This window comes from Rattus norvegicus, chromosome 8 (assembly GCF_021556685.1).
Source record: "Rattus norvegicus strain SHRSP/BbbUtx chromosome 8, alternate assembly SHRSP_T2T, whole genome shotgun sequence".
NCBI classification, from domain to species: domain Eukaryota; kingdom Metazoa; phylum Chordata; class Mammalia; order Rodentia; family Muridae; genus Rattus; species Rattus norvegicus.
Window position 1 is genome coordinate 117,108,998 of NC_141541.1, and position 23,486 is coordinate 117,132,483.

At 46.2% G+C, this 23,486-nt stretch overlaps 1 protein-coding gene across 2 annotated transcripts; it reads left to right on the forward strand.

Moving 5' to 3' along the window:
• The first annotated feature begins 706 nt into the window (after positions 1-706).
• On the forward strand, positions 707-22,108 carry Slc25a20 (solute carrier family 25 member 20). Of its 2 annotated transcripts, none has more exon segments than NM_053965.2 (9): positions 707-911; positions 5,966-6,058; positions 10,358-10,485; positions 14,343-14,433; positions 16,539-16,656; positions 18,321-18,393; positions 18,724-18,833; positions 20,551-20,675; positions 21,298-22,108. In NM_053965.2, coding segments are annotated over 9 exon segments (906 nt in total). In that variant the 5' UTR covers positions 707-806; the 3' UTR covers positions 21,361-22,108.
• Positions 22,109-23,486: the final 1,378 nt, after the last annotated feature.

Here is a 23,486-nt window from a genome sequence, read left to right on the forward strand (position 1 = left end):
TGTTTTTAAATCTCATCTCAGATTGCTATTCGCCATCCAAAACCTATCATAGAAGAGATTCACAGTGAGGCAGAAAGTTCCTCCTGATGAGTATTTCTTCTCTGTCCTCCCCAGCTACTCCACTACCCCACCCCAACCCTCCCCCACCCCTGTGGTTTCTCAGACTTGAAACACAGGTCATCTCAGAGTTTTTGAATTTTCTTTATTTTCTGCCAGAAAGGTCCTTCACCTCTTTACCATGCCCTACAACTTAATCCTTTACCTTCCTAATGAGATCGTCTTTTGCTTAACTAATTAGTTACAAATTATTTGTCTTGTACACTTTACTTCTCGGATTTATTTTCCTACAGATTGATTTTTACCATAGGACATACTATGCATCTTTTCACTTTGTCAAAGACGAGGGACCTGTATGGGGTGCCTCCACTCTTCAGCACCTATAAAAGAGTGGCTGTCAAGCAAAAGGGTGTGTGCGACCTCTGTGGAGTGCACAGGTGCATCGGACCACAGAGGACCAGAGAAAGAATAAAACCTCAAGTCTAAGAAGACTTCCTGGAGGAGAAAGTCCATGACAATCATTCCCAAGCCCCTCCCACACAGCTTAGGGAAAGCTCCGCCCACTAAGGAGGAGTGGCAACCGGAAGTAGACTTCGGGCGGAAGCCAGGCTAGTCCGCCTGGGCCCTCTTTCCGACCTGCTCACGGCCCCGCCCACCTTAATGTAGGTGAAAGGTCGGTGTAGCCGCTTGGACAGCGGAGCAAGATCAAGACTGCCAGGAGCTGCAAGTAGACTGACAGAAGACTGACCATGGCAGAGGAGCCGAAACCCATCAGTCCGCTTAAGAACCTCCTTGCCGGCGGCTTTGGCGGCATGTGCCTGGTGTTTGTGGGGCACCCCTTGGACACGGTCAAGGTGCGCAAAGTGTGGATTGGGGAGCTTGTGAAGGAAGGCCCGGGGGTGGGGGAGACGTGGAAAGTAGGGACCGCTGCGAGGTGCTGCCTCTGGACAGAAGTGGAGCCGGGCCGGTGGATGCTTCCGTGGGAAGTTTACGGAGGGTTGGTATGTAATTTACTAGTACAGTACGCGCTGCTTCACCTAACCGGGCCAAAGGATCTGCATTCAACTTTCTAGCACCTCAAAAAACAATTTTTTCCCCCTCGAGAATCAGTACAAACTGGGCAGAGGCTATACCTCGCTCTCTAAGAGCCCGATAGCTCCAATTTCAAGGTCTTTGTACGACAGTCTTTTCTGACCCCACAGCACTTCTTTGGTGAGAAAGAAAAGGCTGCTCTCTGTGCCCAGTTAACCCTAATATTGTTATAAAGATTTAAACAGGTTATCTGTAGTCACAGCCTCCCCAACAAAGGACAAAGGTGGCAGAGATGTCCTTTGACACAGTCTCATGAAGCCCGTGTGCCTCATAGCCTTTCTCTTGGGCACTTTTCGTTGCCTGGAGATGCACCTGACCATTTTCAGCCAGTCACTCACTGCAGGCTAAGCTGCGTAGTCACACACACACACACACACACACACACACACCCGCCGTAGGAAGCAGTGACCAGCCAGGCTCAGGTGTGGAAATTGAGGTCACACAGGAAACTCATTAGAACTTGTTCCTGGACCTTTCTCTCCTCAGCCTTCCATTCAGTCTATATTCAATGACTTAGGTCACATATGAGCTCATATAAACTCATAGCTTATAGTTTTTTCCTTCTTTTTCCTGGACATAGACCTCAAGGAAAATGATAGGTCACAGCCAGGATGAGCCTGTGGGAACAAGACAGCGCTCTACCACTGAGCTAAATCCCCAACCAAGACATGAGTCTTTTGTGCATGTGGATGGCTTGTTGCTGGGGCATGGGACCCAGAGAAATTGTGAATCTCATAAGGGTGGTAACCTCAGTTGGGGCTCAATAGGATGTCGGATCCAGTTTCCTCCGAAAGAGATAGTATCCAAGGTTCTTCCTCTGGCAGGCTTGACAGATGATGGCCTCTGTTCAAAGTGAAGCTCACCAAAGACAGCTCATTCTGGGGAGATTCTGTAGTATTATGCGATGAGAAATCAGATCCTAGCAGCAGCAGCAGCTTAAGTGCTTTTAGGGCAGTAGCTGGTTCAAGTAGCTCTGTCTAGCAAGGGAAAGCTTGTCTGGCCTTTAGTTCTAACCTTGTTTCTCAGAGGCAGAAATCTTGTCCTGCACATCTGAGACTTTTAAAAAACAACGTCCCGACTCCTTATCTAAGTGTTACTCCTATTTGTATCCTCCTGTTCTTGATGTCACTCCCAGCAAGGGCCTGGTGACCTCTGTACTGAATTAGAAATGACTGAAAATGTTCACTGGCATGTTGACCCCAGAAGACTTAACCTTGTAGTGTAAACCAAACCCACAGCTGACTGCTGTCCTTTTGACCTCGGAAAGCTAGGTGGTCGCCAACTAAAAGCTGACACTTTTGTGATTTGGGTTTTTTGTTTTTAAAGATGTATTTATTTATTATATGCAAGTACACTGTAGCTGTCTTTAGACACACCAGAGGAGGGCATCAGATTGGGGTTTGTTTTTGTTTTTGTGGGTTTTTTTTTTTCCTTTCAAGACAGTTTCATGTATCCTATGCTGGGCTAAAACTCATTATGTAGCAGAAGACCTTGAACTTCTGACCTTCTGCCTCCCGAGTACTTGAAGGTTCTTTCAAAGTTTCAAAGAAACTAAGCCTTGGCCCATATGCCCTGTTCAGTAAGAATTGCCACACTTCAGAACTGGGGTGTGGGAAAATTTTATGGACAGTAGTGTTGGAGCAGGCATTGAAAAGCCAGGCTGATATTTGCTGGGTGTAGCAGTTCATGCCTTAATTCCAGTACTTGGGAGACAGAGGCAGGCAGATCTCTGTGAGTTCAAGGCCAGCCTGGTTGACAAAGGACAGCCAGGGTAATACACAGAGAAGTGCTGCCTCCAAAAACAAAAACAAGCAAATAAAAAAAATTAAAATTAAAAAATAAAGAAAATATTAAAAAATGACTGATTTCTGACTGGAAGACTAGGGAGAGCTGTATAATCCAGTGGCATGGGGAGGTGCCTTAGGTCTGAGAACACTGGAGACTTGCAGTTTTTAAGAAACGAAGATTGATTTCTTATGTTCTGGAGGCTGGGAGTGCCAAGATGGACTGGTCTACCCTCTGCCTGGCTGTTTGTGCTATGTCACCCTACGGTGGAAGACAGAAGGGCAAGAGAGTAGGAGGTCAGACTCGAGTCCTAAGTCTTTGGCTGGCATCAATCCATTCATGAACAGACCCAGCTATCAGGTCTTACCTGACAACACTGTTACTGCATTTTGTGGTTAACTTTCAACGTGTCGTTTGGGGTAAGAGTAAAGGCAAGCCAGGCATGAGGTTGGATTTGGGGACTGGGATATAATATCAGCTGAGGAGGGCTCTAGGCTCTCACTGGTTGGGATGGCTAAGGAGGTCATGATGAGGACAATTTAAAAAAGGGACAGGAAGGGGCTGGGGATTTAGCTCAGTGGTAGAGCGCTTACCTAGGAAGCGCAAGGCCCTGGGTTCGGTCCCCAGCTCCGAAAAAAAAAGAACCAAAAAAAAAAGGGACAGAAGGGACATTTTAAAAAAGGTCACTGGGGGGGTTGGGGATTTAGCTCAGTGGTAGAGCGCTTGCCTAGGAAGTGCAAGGCCCTGGGTTCAGTCCCCAGCTCCGGAAAAAGAAAAAAAAAAAATTAAAAAAAGGTCACTGGGGTGAGGATGTAGCCACTGAGCCATCTCAACAAGGGGTGGTTTTTTTTTGTTGTTGTTGTTTTGTTTTATTTTATTTTATTTATTTATTTATTTATTTTCCTTAGACAGGGTTTCTCTGTGTGTAGCCCCGGCTGTCTTGGGACTCTCATTATAAACCAGGCTGGCCTCAAACTCAGAGATCTGCCTGCCTCTGCCTCCTGAGTGCTAGGACTAAAGACCACCATGCCCAGCCAAACAGAGCTTTCCCTACCCCTTTAGTGGAACGTTATGCCTACCATGGAGGTGTGTACAAGGGATGAGAAATAGTGGCAGCCACTGGACAGTATGACAGTTGTATCCCATAAACCCTAAGGTTTGCATGTCAACTCTACTGCCTAGGGGTCAGCTTCCTCACTGGGACATGTTAGGTCCTAACACACACAACAAGAAAGATTTATACAGAAGTGGAGAAGAGGGCTGGAGAGATGGCTCAGTCGTTAAGAGCACTGGCTACTCTTCCAGAGGTCCTGAGTTCAATTCCCAGCAACCACATGGTGGCTCACAACCACCTGTAATGGGATCCGATGCATCTCTTCTGGTGTGTCTGAAGGCAGCTACAGTGTATTCATGTACATGAAATAAACAAACAAACAAACAAGTAAATAAATCTTTTTGAAATAGATTTTCTTGTAGGCCAATCTTGCCTTGGACTCATTAGATAGCCAAAGATGACCTTGAACTTCTGATTGTCCTGTCTTCATGTCCTATGTGTTTAAAATTTGATATCCAATGAAATATTTGCCAGTAAAAAAGAATGAAATTCTTGGGGTTGGGGATTTAGCTCAGTGGTAGAGCACTTGCCTAGCAAGCGCAAGGCCCTGGGTTCGGTCCCCAGCTCCGAAAAAAAGAACCAAAAAAAAAAAAAAAAACCAAAAAACAAAAAAAAACATACTTTTTTTTATACCCCCTTGCCCTCACTGCAGCCTTGGGAGTGGTGGCTGGAGGGGCTGTTGAGTCTGAGGGAGAGCTGGGCAAGGAGGAACTGGGAAGCCCTCCTGAAAGACAGAAGTCCTAATGGGCCTAAAACATCCTTTTTTTTTTTTTTTAAGAAATTATTTATTTATTTTTGGTATAGGATACATTGTAGCTGTCTTCACACACACCAGAAGAGGACATTGAATCCCATTACAGATGGTTGTGAGCCACCATGTGGTTGCTGGGAATTGAACTCAGGACCTCTGGAAGAACAGTCAGTGCTCTTAACCGCTGAGCCATCTCTCCAGCCCCTAAAACATCCTTTTAAAGACTGAGATGGGCGCACAAGGCAGAGGTGGCGTAGGCCTTCAGTCCCAGCACTCGGGAGGTAGAGGCAGAGGGATTTCTGTGAGTCTGAGACCAGGCTGATCTACAGAAACAGTGTTTCGGAAAAACAAACAAACAAACAAACCAACAACAAACACATAAACACATACACAAATAAAAGGGAAAAAGGAGATGCTGGAGAGCAGCCTCAGCTTAAGAGCACTTACGACTTACTGCTCTTGCAGAGGACATGGGTTTAATTCCCAGTACTCACGTAGCATTTTACAACCGTTTGTAAGTCCAGCTCCAAAGGTTCTGCCAGACTCTATGGTGCTGCATGCATGTGGTGTATATACGAACGGTCAGACAAAACTGTCATGTACACAAAATAAAAAAAATATTTTTTTAAAGAATGAGTACTGTGTGCTGGAGAGAGAGATGGCTCAGTGGTTAAGAGCACTGACTGCTCTTCCAGAGCTCCTGAGTTCAATTCCCAGCAACCACATGGTGGCTCACAACCATCTGTAGTGGGATCCAATGCCCTTTTCTGGTGTGTCTGAAAACAGCGACAGTGTACTGATATGTAATAAATAAATAAATAAATAAAACTTAAAAAAAAAAAAAGAATGAGCACTGTTACACAGGGAAACCCCATCTCAAAACCCAAAAGTAAATAACTAAATTGAATGAGCTCGAATGGGGTGAAAGTGAAGTCTGAATCAATCGGAAGAAAATGCCGAAGACATCTACGTGGCGCACATTTCCCGGTTTATATGATGGTGAAGGGCTGAGGATACAGCTTGGTGGGAAAAGTGCTTGCTTATACAGGGCTCTAGGTTCGGTCTCCAGCCCTGGATGTGTGGAGGGGGAGCAGGAAGGGAGGGAGAGAGGAGTTGGATCATCGACAGTAATTCTAGAAGGTGATCGTTTTAGTTTCTGGTTTCAGGTCCGACTGCAGACACAACCACCAAGTTTGCCTGGACAGCCACCTATGTACTCTGGGACCATCGACTGTTTCCGGAAGACTCTTTTTAGAGAGGTATGCTTCTGGTGCTGGGCATCCCTTACTCAGAGGGCTGCATCCGGGGGTTGGCGAGGAAGAAGGCTGTGCGATTCTGCTGGCCACAGCTGAAGCTCCCTAGCCGTGTCCTCCTCCTTCACTGTGGAGCCTGGTAATCCCAGCTACTGGGCATACAGATGAACAGAACCTGTACAGTGCTTCGCTCTTCCGGGAGATGGAGGTACTAGCAAGGCGTTAACTGAAGCTGTGAATTGAATGAAAATTCACTTCTTGCCATACGGTAGCACTTCCCAGTAATCCTAGCACTTGAAAAGCTCAGATAGGAGGATCTTAGGTCCAGGTCAACTGGGCTATGTGGAGAGCTCCTGTATCAAAAAGACACTGAAGCTGGAGAAGTGGCCTGGCAGGTGAGAGCACTTACCATCCATGCAGAGGACCCAGGTTTGGTACCCAGCACCCAACCATTCATAACTCCAGTTCCAGGGGATCCTAACCCTCTTCTAACCTCTGAGGACACTAGCGTGTGTGTGTGTGTGTGTGTGTGTGTGTGTGTGTGTGTGTGTGTGTGTGTGTGTGTGAGAAACACCCATAACATAGATAATCTGAAAAAAGTGATCAAAAATCCAACCAAAAGGAAATGTGTGAGGTTTGGAGAAGAAAGAAAGCCAGCAACAGAGTCTCTGTACTCCTAGTCAGGGACATTTAATTTTGTTAGAGTTATCTAACTATATAATTTTTAATAGAATTATTTTTTAAAAATTATGCATATGAATGTCCACGTGTGTTCCTGATTCCTGTGGAGGTCAGAAAATGGAGCCAGATCCTATGGAAATGGAGTTATGGATGGTTGTGAACCACCACGTGGGCGTCAGGAGTTGAACCCAGTTCCTTAGCAAAAGCAGCACGTGCTCTAAACCCCGAACCATCTCTCTAGTCCCTTTCTGCTTGGTTTGGTGTTTTGAGTTGGTGTCTCATACTGCACCCATGCTGTACTTGGGCTCCCACTAATCCTACCTGGCTCTCCCAAGGTCAGGGATTACGATTGCGCTAGAATACAGCCTGCCTATGATTACCTGTCAACCACACTATTGAGCATGCAGAAACTGGAGGTCGAATGTCACCAGGAAGTACGGAGGTGCTGGGAGGGGATGGCTCATCCTTGCTGTGGACGTTCCCAGGCTCCCGCCGGACTCAGTGTAGGAGGAAGGCCTTGAGGCAGAGCCTGCTCAGCTCTCTCTCACCCAAGGTGGCTCTGCCTTTCTTCTTTCTTATATCTGGAGCCAGGATGGAGTCTGATCAGGGTCTCATGGGGTAAGCTCCAAACTGTAGTTCTATCCAGAGAGTTCTCTGCAAGAGAACCGAGTCTGCAGTCTCTTGATCAACACATTTTTGAGCTGTGTCTTGGGTGTGAGGGGAAGGGCTTATGTAAATCCAGTGCCTAAGTCAGGCCCGAGGAACACGCTTATAGATTCGTATTTACATGTTTATAGATTTCCTGGGAGGGTGAGACAGGAGGATCACCACAGCTGAGTTGGAACCAGTTTAGGAAATATACTGGGAAAACAAAGACCAGGAAGAAAACAATGTAGCCCTAAGTCTGCAGAATTCAGCAGGCTTCCTTAGTCTGCATTCGCACACCTCCCTGATTTTCCACACTTAGCTCTGCTTTCTGGAGCTGCCAGGAGTTGTACTTCCTGAAGCTGGCAGGTCACTGAAGGAAGACTAGATGAGTTGTCAGGGTCACACGTGGCCCCTGAGGAACTGGGCATCCTCCCCATCCCAGTGTAGAACTGCGGGAGAGGCTCTGATGGGACCTTGCCACACTGTGCTCTGCCCCTCTCAACCAGATCTCTGTCCTGTCCCTGTTCATTGCCTCTGCACTTTGCCCGTGGTGAGTGCCCGCAGCCTACGGCACTGCCAGGCTTCTGTGGGATCCAGGAAGAATCTTTTTTATCCCCACCCCCCACCTCAGTTTTTTTTTGGCCTTTCCAGTCAGGGTTTCTCTGTGTAGCTCTGCCTGTCCTGGATCTCATTCTATAGACCTCACTGTCCTCAAACTCAGAAATCTACCAGCCTCTACCTCCTGAGTGCTCGGATTAAAGGGATGCATCACCACCCGAGACTCCCAGGAGGAGCACTAAAAGGTACATGTGTGGGCCTTTGGCTCCTGAAAGATTCGGGTGTTGGAGGGTCTGCATTGAGAACAGTTCTTCAACCTGGAGCTGGGGTGCCTTCCCACTGTGCAGCTGCCCTGTGTCAGGAGCAGTCTTACCCCATATTTTTGCTATTTGTTTTAAAAATTATTTTTCTTATTAAAGTTATACTGGCAAATAGCCCGCAAACATTCCCTTCCTGCTGCAGAGAGGAGGGCTCTCACCTCCTTCAGTTGTTTGCCCTGCTGCTGCCTGAGTGGCGCATTTGCAACTGTCCTTTACATGTTTATGCATCTGAACACACATCTCAGCTGCTCCAGGTGCCTCGTTGTGGTAGATTGTTTAACTCTTATTATTTTTTTTTTAAGATTTATTTATTTATTATATATAAGTACACTGTAGCTATCTTCAGATACACCAGAAGAGGGCATCGGATCTCTTTACAGATGGTTGTGAGCCACCATGTGGTTGCTGGGAATTGAACTCATGACCTCTGGAAGAGCAGTCGGGTGTTCTTAACCGCTGAGCCATCTCTCTGATTGTTTAACTCTTACAGTTCCTCTTCTTGCTTCCTTGCCCTGCGTAGCCATGTAATTTTTTTTTTTTTTTTCGGAGCTGAGGACCGAACCCAGGGCCAAGCGCTCTACCACTGAGCTAAATCCCCAACCCCAGCCATGTAATTTTTAATCACATTTTGTGACTTAATCCATTTCACCTCTATTTCATTTGCAGGGACGAGGGGTTGATCCAGGTCTTGTACATGCTGAGTACTCTGAGCTACACTTCAATCCCTCAGTTTATTTTTGTGATCACGACTGTATGTCTTGCCCCATTCCCCTTTTTGAGGGATCTAATCTTATTTTGAAGGCCAGATGACCTCAAACTTTGAGTCTTCTTGCCTCTGCTCCTGAGAGCCGCTAACACAGGCCTGTGCTTCTATGCCCAGCTCTTGCCTTTCCTTTTTAAGATGTGTTTATGTGCAGGAGTATTTTACCTGCATGTACCTGTATGCACATGTTTGCCTCGTGCCAACAGAGATCAGAAAAAACTCTTTTTTTTCCCCCGGAGCTGAGGATCGAACCCAGGGCCTTGTGCTTGCTAGGCAAGTGCTCTACCACTGAGCTAAATCCCCAACCTCCAGAAAAAACTCTTAACCGATGCTACCTAGTTCCAGGCCTGACCTACTCTACTCCTAAGTCCTTTAAAATTATTTTTTGCTGGCCAGGTGTAGTAGTAAGGGACTTTAATCTCTGCAGAGGCAGAATCTCTTTGAATTCAAAGCCATCCTGGTCTACATAAGAAGTTCCAGGGGGCTGGGGATTTAGTTCAGTGGTAGAGCGCTTACCTAGGAAGCGCAAGGCCCTGGGTTCGGTCCCCAGCTCTGAAAAAAAGAACCAAAAAAAAAAAAAAAAAAAAAAAAAGAAGTTCCAGACCAGCCAGGGATACAGAGTGAGACCCTGTCTCCAAAAAAAAAAAAAAAAAAACCAACAACAACAAAAAAGGCTTTTTTTTTTTTTCCGGAACTGAGGACCAAACCCAGGGCCTTGCCCTTGCTACCACTGAGCTAAATCCCCAACCCCACAAAAGGCATTTTAAGACAAGATTTCACTAAATGGCCCAGGCTGGTCTTAAATTTACATTGTATCCTAGGCTGATCTTAAATTTACATTGTATCCCATGCACATCTGTAATCCCAGCACTCAGGAGGCAAAGGCAGGTAGATTCCAGTCCAGCATGCTCTACATAGCAAGCTCCGGAGAGACCCTATCTCAGAGAAGAAAAAGAAAGAAATATGCCTGAGGACAGGTACTTAAGGTTGATTTCTGACCTATGCGTGCACATATGTGCACTGGCACACAGGTGTGTACCTAAACATGCACACACACACACACACACACACACACACACACACACACACACAAATAAATGGGGCAGGGAGAATAAATCTCTCTATGCTTAGAAAGGTAGAGAAGGAAGCTAGAGGTTAGAGCCTGTAAGGCTCCCCTTTGTTAGTGGTACAGCTCAGAGGCCGGGGTGCAGCTGGGGTTCTGCTCAGAGGTGAGCTTTTGTTTGGCCCTTGGTTTGATCCCCAGCTGAGATTGGTTTGTCCCACTGAGACAGCAGTGATACTCAAGTCAGACTCTGTCTCTGTGGTCCCTTGCAGGGCATCACAGGGCTGTATCGGGGCATGGCTGCACCCATCATTGGAGTCACCCCTATGTTTGCCGTGTGCTTCTTTGGGTTTGGTTTGGGGAAGAGACTACAGCAGAAATCTCCAGAGGATGAACTTACGTAAGTATTCTCGGGCTGCTCTTCTTGGTGCTGTGATATGTGGGAAGGGAAAAATCTTGACCCTGAGGCTGTCCCTGGGCCCCTCAAGGGAGTAGCTGAGTTTCCTGTGTTCTGTGAAATGAAAGGGTAAAAGAAGAAAAGAGCCCCCCCCCCCTTTTCCAGGTTGTCATTTATTTCTTATGTGTTGTAAATCCCCTCTGTATACTGCCCACTGCACACATTGGGGACAAATTCTTCAAGGGTTCTTACTGCCACATCAAGGATAAAAGTGCATTTGTTTGATGTTAACGGGTTAAGAGAAGGTTCCAGGGGCTGGAGAGACGGCTCAGTGGGTAAAGGCACTTGTTGCAACCTACATGGTGGCTCACAACCGTCTGTAACTCCAGTTCCAGCAGATCAGACGTCGTCTGACTTTCTCAGGCACCAGGCACATTCTGGTGTATGTACTTACTGGCTGCCGAAACACTCATGTACATAAACTTTAAGAAGGGCTCCCTTGTAACCAAAGATGACCTTGAGCTTCTGATTCTCTTGCCTCTACCTATTATGCCCTAGGATGACAATTGTGTGCCACCACCCCTGGTGTTATGCCGGGCAGGGGGTTTGAGCCCAGGATCTTGAACATACAGTCTCCCAAATGAGATATATCCCCAGCCTTTGTTGTATCTTCTTTACATTTTTTTAAAAAAATTATTTTGTTATTTTATGTGTATGGTATTTTGCCTGCCTAGCTGTGCACCACGTGGGTGCAGTACCCAAGAAGGCCAGAAGAGGGTGTCAGATCTCCTAGTATTGACGGTTCAGACTGAAGAGCTGCCTGGTAGCTCCTTGGAATTGAACCTGAGTCCTTTGGAAGAGCAGCCCCAATGTTCTTAACTACTGAGCATATCAGACCCCTTGTATATTCTTTCAGTAAATTTTTAGAGTTAGTTTGCGTATAAAGAGACAACTGAGTCAGAATTATATCTCAACATTTTAAAAAAATAGTTAATGTGTAAACTTCTCAGGACACAGGAGAATGTTGAGTGAAACTCTTGATTTGACAAGGTGTCCTCAGTCTTGAGCCATATAGGTTAACAGCTCCTGAAAAGGCACAAGAGTCACCAGGGCTCGCAAGGCTGGCATCTCAGAGCTCAAGGGAGGAAATTAGGTATCACATGCTTGTACTCTCACCACACCAGCTCATCATCACAGGCTCCAAGAGAGTCTAAGCTACAGATAAAGGTGTTTGTAACGGGAAGTTCCGTTTCTGGAGTCATGGTATTCTGAGTGTGTCTAGATACATTCAAGGCCTCCAGGTGGGAGCCGTTTGGTTTTGGTTTTCGCTTTGGTTTAAGTGGTTGGATTGTTGGCAGACCAAGGACCTAGGGATACATATCGTCTCTGAACACCTGCTCCTGCAATGTGACAGCTCACAGTTGTACCACACTTAGGGGCTGTATTCCCACATAGTAACATCAGCACAAGAGAAACAGCCTTTCTTTAGGAGCAGAGTGGGACACCTCAGGGCCCATCCTGTCCCATCATCCTGTCTGCCTTGCTACAGTTACCTCCCCACAGTGCCATTTAGCATGGAAAAGAGGTTTACAGGAGCTCTGGTATGGAAACACAGGAGACCCAGCCCTCACAAACACCTCCTTGAAATGGGCGTGGGAGTAGCCAAGTAGGCCAGGTACTCAGAGTGTCTGCATGGCACTATTTAGGGAACAGTCCCTAAGGTTGGGTATCCTGGGAAGAATGGAGGTTGATGGTGTTATGGGGCGGGGGGGCAATTTAGTTACTGAGATGACTCCTTTTGGGGACAGCAATGTAAATGGGGACCGTGACGCTGGATATATATGCAAACGCAAGCGAGTCTCCTATGCCATCTGGGCCAGGCCTACAGGCAGAGAGTGGGTGTTTGTTTTTGCAGAAAACTGTCAATTAAAAAGTGGTTACAGCTCTTTTAAATAGGCGCACACTTTAAACAAGTGACAGTTCTGAGGCTTGAAACTGGGACCTCACACATGCCAGTCCTGTGCACTGAGTTGCATATCCCACCTTTTATTTGTTTTACTTTTTTTTTTTTTTTTTTTGGTTCTTTTTTTCGGAGCTGGGGACCAAACCCAGGGCCTTGCGCTTCCTAGGCAAGCACTCTACCACTGAGCTAAATCCCCAACCCCTTGTTTTACTTTTTTGAGACAGAGTCTCACCATACAGGCTTGACTGGCCTGGACCTGGCTATGTAAACCAGGATAGCCCCAGACTCAGAGTTGCGCCAATCTCTGCTTCCTGTGTGCTGGAATTAAAGCGTGCACCAACCCTAGTCCTCTTTTATTATGTGTTTGTTTATCTATTTTTTTTGGGGGGGGTTGTTTTTTGGTTTTTTGGTTTGTTTGTTTGTTGGCTTTTCAAGACGGGGTTTCTCTGTGTAGCCTTGGCTGTCCTGGAACTCTTGTAAACCAGGCTGGCCTTGAACTCATAGAGATTTGCCTGCCTTGGACAGACTGGGACCAAAGGCGTGTGCCACCTCACCCTGCTTTTACTCCATTCCTGAGACAACCTCTCACTGTGTTGTGGGGCTAGCCTTCAATTTATTCTGTAGCTTAGACAAGCCTTGAACCTACAAGATCTTCTTGTCTCAGCTTCCCAAGGAGCTAGAGCACCACACAGTCCCAAAGATCTGTATATTGATACAAACTGGTGCAAGCTCTTTGAAGACAATTCACATCACATTAAACATACCCTGGGCGGGGCATGGCGGCAGTCCTAATGCTTGGCAAGTGGAGGGAGGAAGATCAGGAATTCAGAATCGTTGGGGATTTAGCTCAGTGGTAGAGCGCTTGCCTAGGAAGCGCAAGGCCCTGGGTTCGGTCCCCAGCTCCGAAAAAAAAAAAAAAAGAACAAAAAAAAAAAAAGGAATTCAGAATCATCTTCAGTGAGATCAGGCAGCAGCAGCATGGGCTGTATAATATTCCTGTCTAAAGACAAAACAAGGGCCAGAGAGATGGCTCAGTGGTTAAGAGCACTGACTGCTCTTCCAGAGGTCCTGAGCTCAATTCCCAGCAACCACATGGTGGCTCACAACCATCTGTGATGAGATCTGATGCCCTCTTCTGGTGTGTCTGAGGACAGTAATGGTGTACTCACATAAAATAAATAAATCTTAAAAAAATAAAAAAAGGAAACAAAATCCAAAGACTTGATTGTTTGACTGTCAGCCTATGTGCTTGTTTGTTGTCTGAAGTAGATGAGTGAGCCTTGTGTGGGGTGAATACAGGAAAGAACTGGGCTGTCAAAACTGTTGCCACTCCTAATGGGAAGGAGCCCGGACGTCCACAGTTACTGAAGGTAGCAGGCTCCTGGGTGAAAACTGTCTCTCACTATAAATCTTTCCTCAAGAATGAGGAGACTTCAAGTGTACACCTACTGTGTGCATCTCACAGGTCTCCTGTACTTGACATTGAGACTCTTGCTCTGGAAAATTTGACATCAGAATCTGTAAATTCTTTTTTTTTTTTTTTTTTTCTTTTTTTTTCGGAGCTGGGGACCGAACCCAGGGCCTTGCGCTTGCTAGGCAAGCGCTCTACCACTGAGCTAAATCCCCAACCCCTAGAGTCTGTAAATTCTGATTTACTCGTGGCCGTGCTTCTCCCCCGACTACATATTAACTTTTCCTAACAAAACCTACCCTCGGGGGTTGGGGATTTAGCTCAGTGGTAGAGCGCTTGCCTAGAAAGCGCAAGGCCCTAGGTTCCGTCCTCAGCTCTGGAAAAAAAAAAGAAAAAACAAAAAAAAAAAACCTACCCTCTGCTGGGACTGACTCAGTCCTCGGTGGTAACTACAGATGGTTGCTTCTGGTCTTGTTCTCAATGCAGCTACCCGCAGCTGTTTACAGCTGGGATGTTATCTGGTGTGTTCACCACAGGAATCATGACCCCTGGAGAACGGATCAAATGCTTACTGCAGGTAAGGTTGGAGGTTGTGAGCAGGAAAGACACACACATCTCTCACGAAGATTAGTAGTTTTGTGGGGTTTGTTGTTTTGAGTCACAGTTTTGTTATATGTCACAGGTTAGCCTCAAACTCATGATCCTCCTGCCTCAGTCTCCCCATGGTTGGCTTACGGGCAAGTGCTGAGGTCATGGTCATGTTCTGCCTTGCCTGGATTTATATTTATGTTCTATGAAGTCTTTAGGCCAGTTGTGTGAAACATGTTTTCAGAAACATGGAAGAATCAAGAACTAGATACCAGCTGTTGTGGTGCCTTCCCAGTAGGCAAATGCTGATGATGAGGCAGGAGGGGCCACACAGCAACAGTCCCAGCACTCGGGAGGCTAAGGCGGGGGCTTGAATTCCAGGACAGCCAGAGCTACATAAAGAGACCCTGTCCTAAAACAAACAAACCAAAACATAAAACCCAAACACAAGAACAAAATTATAGAGTGGCATTTACTGCATATTGGGCAGTAAATGGAGACGTACAACATCTTGGGCAGGAGCAGCCTCCCTTCTACCTTCGATGAGAGCGGATATAGCTCAGGAGTAGGTTATCTGTGTAGCATGTGCAAGGTCCATGCTAAAGAGGGATACCAGTTGCCTTCAGTTTCTGAAGCACTGCTGACAGGGGCAGATGAGTTTGGATGGAGGCATCATGTGACATTTTATTCACCAACTTTACTGCCTTAGTTTTCATTTTGTTTGGGCTTTATTGGATTTTTGTTTGTTTTTGAGACAGTCTTACGTAGCCCGAGAGACATGTACTTACAAGCTACGTGTCCATATGCTTACTCTGTAGAGAATAGTAGCCTTGACTCCTAGTCCTCCCGTCTCTTCTTCTCAGAGGCTGGCATTACAGGCAGGCAACCATCATGCCTGGTTTGGAAAAAAAATGTTATTTTTAAAGATCATTTTAAAAAGTATTATGGGATGGGGCACATAGGCCACAGTGCATCGAGGACTTCAGGACAACGTTGTGGGTCAGTTCTGGGGTCAAGCCTAGGTCTCCAGGCTTACACAACACGTGCCCTTATCTGCGGAGTCATCTCGCTGTCCTTTATAGCCCTGGCTGGCCTGGAACACACTGTATAGACCAGGCTAGCCTCTAACTCAGAGAGTTCTGCTTGCTTTTGTCTCCAGAGTACTAGCATTAAAGGTGTGTGCCATGATTTTGGTTGTTTTGAAGGACAGTCTTTAAAACAAAACAAAATAAAGATAAAATATATTATTATTATATATCCCAGGTTGGCATGAAACTCACCACAAGTGAGCACCAAGCTGGCCTTGAAGCTTTAGTAATTCTTGTCTCTCTCTCTCTCTGTCTCTCTGTCTCTCTGTCTCTCTGTCTCTCTCTCTCTCTCTCTCTCTCTGATTATAGGCATGTACCACCCATGCAGCAGAAATATAAACCCTGGCTAGCCTCATACTTACTAAGTAGCTTGAGATGACCCCCGCCGGACTCCTTGCCTTCTTGCCTCTGACCTCCCAAGTGCAGGAGTACATTGTTGGTCTCCCACTCCTGGTCGTGTGTTTACCGACTGATTCCCATTGTTGTAGTTCCTGGGTCCTTTCCTCTTTGCTGCTGTTGAATAAGGTGGCCATTGAGCCTTTTATCAAGTTTACTTTTCCAGTTTGAAATTTTGTTTGGTTCTCCTCTGTGTATTCTAATTTCTCTGCCGAAACTACCCATTTCTTCACTGTGGCTATTTTCATGTTTTAAGCATATTCATAATTTTTCATTAAAGGATTTTTATCATGGCTATTTTAAGAAATCTTTGTCAAACAGGTCTAACATCTCTGGCATCTTGCTGGTGAGTGTGTGTGTGTGTGTGTCTGTGCATGTGTGCGTGTGCACGCGTGTGTGTTTGAGCAGGTATGTGCGTGTACATGTGGAGGCCAGGGGCCAGCCTCACTGTCCCTAAGGGCCCACCCACCTTTTCTTTTGAGACAGACTTTCTCATTAGCCTGAGGCTCTGTGACTAAGTGAGGCTAACTAGCTGGGGAGCGCCAAGCCCACGGGGTCTGTCAGTTCCAACACTGCTGTTTTTGACCTGGTGACCTTCCATCCCTCCCAGATTCAGGCTTCTTCAGGGAAAAACAAATACAGTGGTACCTTGGACTGTGCAAAGAAGCTGTATCAGGAGTTTGGGATCCGTGGCTTCTACAAAGGGACTGTGCTCACTCTCATGCGAGGTAAACTCCGAAGCTCTGTACTTTAGGTCACCTGGGGAGTCAGCTGTGAGCCTGCCAGTGAGAAGCTTTCCTGAATGTCTAGATCATGGTGTATGCCCTACAAACTTGTAGTGTATTTCCTGGTTATAGGCAGTCCCACCTAGTGTGGACACAGAGAAGGATGGAGAGAAAGTTCATCTTTCTTGAATGTCTTCGGAGGGGGAGACATGACCTGGGAAGGTAGAGGCTTCTAGGTAGAAATCATGGCTGAAGGGATGAGAAGGGAAAGACTTAGGAATAGTGGGAAACTCTTCATGGCCTGTGCGTGCAAGGCAGTGCTCTACCATTGCGCTACACTCCCAGACCTCCTCTTGGTTTGACAGGCAGAGACAGCCTCATCCTGAGATGGCACAGACAATTAGCTGTGGCCATGAATGGGTATTAGTGGTGACCACCTGCAGGAGACCTGAAAGATGAATTAATCAATTTTACATTCACCCAGTGCTTGGCTCTCAGCAGTATCTGATAGCTGGGACTGATTATTAAAAATAGGATGTAACTGGGTGGTGGTGCAGCCCCTTTAATCCCAGCACTTGGTAGGTAGAGGAGAAGGTCGAGGCAGGTGGAGCTCTGAGATTGAGGCCATCCTGGTTTTTGTTTGTTTGTTTGTTTGTTTTTTTGTTTTTTTTTTCTTTTTTTTCCGGAGCTGGGGACCGAACCCAGGGCCTTGCGCTCGCTAGGCAAGCGCTCTACCGCTGAGCTAAATCCCCAACCCCCGAGGCCATCCTGTTTTATAAAGTGAGTTTGAAGGCTACACAGAAAAACCCTGTCTCAAAAAACCAAAACCAACCAACCAACCAAACCAACAAATTAAAAAGGATGTGGGACTGGAGAGATGGCTCAGTGGTGTAGAGCCTGGCTACCTTTCTAGACTACTCAGGTTTAGTTCCCAGCACCCATGTCTCAGCTCATCAACCTCTGTGACTCCAGTTCTGGAGGATCTGATGCCTTCTCCTGGCCTGTATGGGCATTGCACATGTATGGTGCACGGACACATGCAGGTAAAATATTCAAATATGTTTTAAAAAAAAGCTAAAAAAATTTAAACCAGAAAGGATATAGCTGCTAGAACTTCTCAGGATCTTTCTAGGAAGAGCACACTTGGCGCACTGAAGATGTATACAGACGATAACATCATTCACACCAAGCAGGCTCTATTTATGTGTTTATACTATATATGTCTATATATAGTAAAATATATTGAATATACTTTAATATAGAGTGATATAAATATATATTTAATATAAATATATTTGTATTATGCTTAATATAGATTTGTAAATTTAATCTAAATTCATGTTAATATATATATTTATATAGTATGTATTATGTACTTATTCTTATATTTGTTTACACTCTATTTATTTTATGTTATATTTATTATTTATATGTAAATATAAATTACATCTTTGTATATGTAAGACAAGGAAAAGAAGGCCATGAATTTGAAAGAGAGCAAGGTGGTAGTTCATGGAGCACTTGAAGGGAAGAAAGAGAGGGGGAAATGATGTAATTATAACCTGAAAAAAAGTATTAAAAAAAATACCTTAGGAATCTTTGAATAGTCTAGTGCCTGTCCGTGGAGAGTTTATGAATTTATAATTCGTTTTTCTTGCCACCAACAGATGTTCCTGCCAGTGGGATGTATTTCATGACATACGAATGGCTTAAAAATCTCTTCACTCCACAGGGAAAGAGGTGAGAAGAACATTAGAATGTGGAAGCCGTTTCCCACTGCTGGGTAGGTTGTCCTCTCTGGTAGTAGGTCTGAAGCAGACATACTTGTTCTTTGCCCCCTGATTGGTTCCTTCAGTAGCTGCTGGGGTACGGCTAACACCACCTACCCTGTACCTTACTCCATCCAGGAGGATTCTGAATGCCACACGGAACCTCCTCCAGCAGAGTGGCAGCTGCCAGGCCCCAGAGCTTGAGCCTCTTCCCCAGTAATTTCCTCCCTGAGTATGATGGAGGAACTGGTCTAAATACTGCTGCCAGGCTGTTGTCTGACTGGGTTGTGATGTTCTGCAGTGTCCATGACCTCAGTGTGCCTCGGGTCCTGGTGGCTGGCGGCTTTGCAGGGATCTTCAATTGGGTTGTGGCAATCCCCCCAGACGTGCTCAAGTCTCGATTCCAGACCGGTGAGTGGTGTGGATGTGGGTGGAACATGTCTAGCATTGACTACCCTGGAGTACAGAGGTTTTGCTCTTGCTGTTTGGAAAGGGGTCATCTAGGGCAGGCTGGCCTCTAACTTGCTATATAACCAAGAATGATCTTGAATTCTTTTTTTTTTTTTTCATCTTTATTAACTTGAGTATTTCTTATTTACATTTCAATTGTTATTCCCCTTCCCGGTTTCTGGGCCAACATCCCCCTAACCCATCCCCCTCCCCTTTATATAAGTGTTCCCCTCCCCCCATTACTGCCCTCCCCCCAACAATCACGTTCACTGGGGGTTCAGTCTTGGCAGGACCAAGGGCTTCCCCTTCCACTGATGCTCTTACTAGGCTATTCATTGCTACCTATGCGGTTGGAGCCCAGGGTCAGTCCATGTATAGTCTGGGTAGTGGCTTAGTCCCTGGAAGCTCTGGTTGGTTGGCATTGTTGTTCATATGGGGTCTCAAGCCCCTTCAAGCTCTTCCAGTCCTTTCTCTGATTCCTTCAACGGGGGTCCCATTCTCAGTTCAGTGGTTTAATGATGGCATTTGCCTATGTATTTGCTGTATTCTGGCTGTGTCTCTCAGGAGAGATCTACATCCGGTTCCTGTCGGCCTGCACTTCTTTGCTTCATCCATCTTATCTAGTTTGGTGGCTCTATATGTATGGGCCACATGTGGGGCAGGCTCTGAATGGGTGTTCCTTCTGCCTCTGTTCTAAACTTTGGCCCCCTATCCCTTCCCAAGGGTATTCTTGTTCCCCTTTTAAAGAAGGAGTGAAGCACTCACATTTTGGTCATCCATCTTGAGTTTCATGTGTTCTGTGCATCTAGGGCAATTCAAGCATTTGGGCTAATATCCACTTATCAATGAGTGCATACCATGTGTGTGTTTCTGTGATTTGGTTACCTCACTCAGGATGACATTTTCGAGTTCCATCCATTTGTCTATGAATTTCATAAAGCCATTAGTTTTTGATAGCTAAGTAATATTCCATTGTGTAGACGTACCACATTTTCTGTATCCATTCCTCTGTTGAAGGGCATCTGGGTTCTTTCCAGCTTCTGGCTCTTATAAATAAGGCTGCTATGAACACAGTGGAGCACGTGTCTTTGTTATATGTTGGGGCATCTTCTTGCTCCCTGCCTCTCCCTCCCAAGTGCTCCTCATAAGCAAGCATGTGCCCTGGAGTGCCGAGGTCTTTTTTTTTCTTCTTCTTCTTTTTTTTTTTTTCTTTTTTTCGGAGCTGGGGACCAAACCCAGGGCCTTGCGCTTGCTAGGCAAGCGCTCTACCACTGAGCTAAATCCCCAACCCCGTGCCGAGGTCTTAAGATTCTGAGGATAGACCTTCTCCTTTCCAATGTCTGCCTGAACAACCTTCTCCTTCACATTCATACTCTAGATTTACTTTCATGTCAGCCTAGACAGAAAATAAAAAAGCCTTACTGTTCCTCTTCAACATGGCCAGAGGCTGTTTAATTCAATTTTTAAGTCCTTTGGCACTAATAATCTAGACATTCCCGTCTTTGCCCCAGTGTGAGCTAAGCTGCGGAGTGCTGCTAAGTTGTAGCCTTCAAAGTATCCTTGTCCTGGTGCTATTTCTGACCCAACAGATGTAATTATTAGATTGTTGTCATGTGTGTTACCATGGTCAGGTCACAAAGCTTCTTAGAGCTTTAAAAAATTGGGTTCTGCCCTGCAGCACCTCCTGGAAAATATCCTAATGGTTTCAGAGATGTGTTGAGAGAGCTGATCCGAGAAGAAGGAGTCACCTCCTTGTACAAAGGGTTCAATGCAGTCATGATCCGAGCCTTCCCAGCCAATGCTGTGAGTATTTGATGGGACTGTGATTCCTTCCTGCTGGATGGGTGGGAGGATCTGACTTTGGCTCGCTCTTGGGATTGCACTGCAACTCAGCATGGAGGCTCAGCCAGAGCTTCCACATCTGCTTGCTTTCCTGCAGCTGCCTGCAGAGCTCCTTAAGGTCAGGGACTTGAATATTTACCTGCTTTTCAGAAGTGGGGGTTGCAGGACATAGATATTCTCTCTCTCTCTCTCTCTCTCTCTTTCTCTCTCTCTCTCTCTCTCTCTCTCTCTCACACACACACACACACACACACACACACACACACACACACACACACACGACTCTTGGGAGTCAGTGACTGTAACTCCCCTTTTCCACTCCCCCCACTTCTTTCTTCTTTTAACAGGGCTCTACTGTGTAGTTCAAGAGGGTCACGTTGGTTTCAAACTGTAGATCTCCCTGATTTAGCTTCCAGAGTGTTGGGTGCACAGGTGTTTATTGCCACAGCCAGCTTAAGTTGCTCCCTTAATCTGGGTGGGAATGGGATTAAGGAAGGGGCTAACCCAGCGTGATCCTCAGATGGTATCTACAAGTAGTCACCCTCTCTTTCTGGTTTTTCTTTTCCACCCAACCTCATCTTAGGCCTGTTTCCTTGGCTTTGAAATTGCCATGAAGATCCTCAATTGGATTGCCCCCAACTTGTGAGGCTGAAGACTGTTGAAGACCTTTGGATGCTGGAAGACTGTTGCCGAGAAGCAGGGGCAGGACTGGGAAGCCCTGAGGGTGAGGGGAGGGAAGTGGTGTGATCAGAGCCCCAGGCATGACTGTGATGGTGAAACTGTTGCCTTAATGACATCCTCTACCTTATGTAACTTGGTGCCATTTTGAAACTTGAATATAGAAGGTTTCCAGAGAATTGGAGATGGAATAAATAGTTTATAGACTCGCTACCTTTGACCAAATTGCCACCTACTGGTTGACTGAAGGCCCTACTTACTATACTCAAATACTCCTTACCAAAGAGTTGATGGCTGACTCTCTGGATGCCCCTTGCCTATTCTCAACCAGCTAACCCAGGAGCTGGAATCTTTAATTGCTAGCCATGAAAACCCAAGAGATGTCCACAGTACCATCTACTCCTGGCCATACACAGGGATGTGGATGTGAAGCACACATCTGTCTGCCCAAAGGACTAGGCAGACAATACCTAAGGTTAGCCCACCTGTTATCCACTGGTTTTTGATATTTTTACACAAGAAATACTAATAATAAAATGACAATTGTCTAAACCCCCTGGAGAAGGTGGAGAATTTTCCCTCCTACACAGTGAAGACAGCCCCAGCCTCCTGGGATAAGTGTGAAAGCCACAATGTAGGAAGGCTCTTTTTGCACATTCTTCCCCCATGAGAGCACTCAGTTTTAACAGGAAACAATAAATATTGTTTCTAATTTTTCCATTGTGTGATATTTTCTCTCATGATTCAGGGCACTTCAGCAGGGGTAGGCTGTACCTTGGAGGCTGTCAGGGATCCAGTGTCTATTTCTGGAGGCCATAGGCTGGGCCTCTAGTAGGGAAGGAGGCTGTTTCGGCTGACCTGGATTTCTCTGGCTCTCTTGATGTTCAAAGGAAGATGGGTGGGGCTGAGAGACGTGACTGTCTGTCCGGCAGGCTGCCACCACTGACCTGGCTTGTAAGTCAGCCTTCATTGTCCTTCCTGTCCTGAGCATGTCACGTGCTGTCTGAGTTTACAGATGACAAGTCCTAAAAGGACATAAACAGTCCCGAGTCAGGGGTGGCTGTGGTCGGCACTTGCTGTATGCAGTGCATCAAGTGTACCCATCCTGGTTTGATTCATTCTACCATGATGATACGCAGGTCTGGGCAGAAGAGATTGGAAAAGGCTAGGTGGGGAGTCCTAAGCTACATGGCAGAGCTCGGTAAAGGGAGCTTGGCTTTCCTGGCACTGTCCTCCCTGGCCAGTGTCACTTCCTGCCTCAGAGCAGCCCCACAGAGATCCTTGGGACTTGGCTTTAGAATTATCACACTGAGCATGAGGGACAGAGGGACCTTCTCCTGGGAGTCACCTGGGGTGTGTAGCTAACTGTGCAGGAAGCCGAAGATTAGAGAGTTCAAAGAAGAACACTATTCAAAGCACTATATTTCTGAGTGAGAATTGTGGCTTAAGTATGGGGGCTCAGAGGGTAACGGTATGTGCCACCAAGACTGGCCGCCCCGATTTGATCCCTTGGTCCCACATGGTGGAAGGAGAGAATATTTTTTTTTAAATTTATTTTATGTATGTGACTTCACTGCCACTGTCTTCGGACAGACCAGAGAGGGCATCATTACAGATGGTTGTGAGCCACCATGTGGTTGCTGGGAATTGAACTCAGAGCCTCTGGAAGAGCAGTCAGTGCTCTTTTTTTTTTTCTTTTTTTCTTTTTCTTTTTTTCGGAGCTGGGGACCGAACCCAGGGCCTTGCGCTTGCTAGGCAAGCTCTCTACCACTGAGCTAAATCCCCAACCCCCCCTTTTTTTTTAAGATTTATTTATTTATTATATACACTGTAGCTGTCTTCAGACACACCAGAAGAAGGCATCAGACCCCATTACAGATGGTTGTGAGCCACCATGTGGTTGCTGGGATTTGAACTCAGGACCTCTGGAAGAGCAGTCAGTGCTCTTAACCACTGAGCCATCTCTCCAGCCCCAGTCAGTGCTCTTAACCACTGAGCCATCTCTCCAGCCTGGAATGGGAGAATGAAGGGACTCCTGTAAGTTGTCCTCTGACCTCTACATACAACATGTGCACACCCACTACCCAATAATAA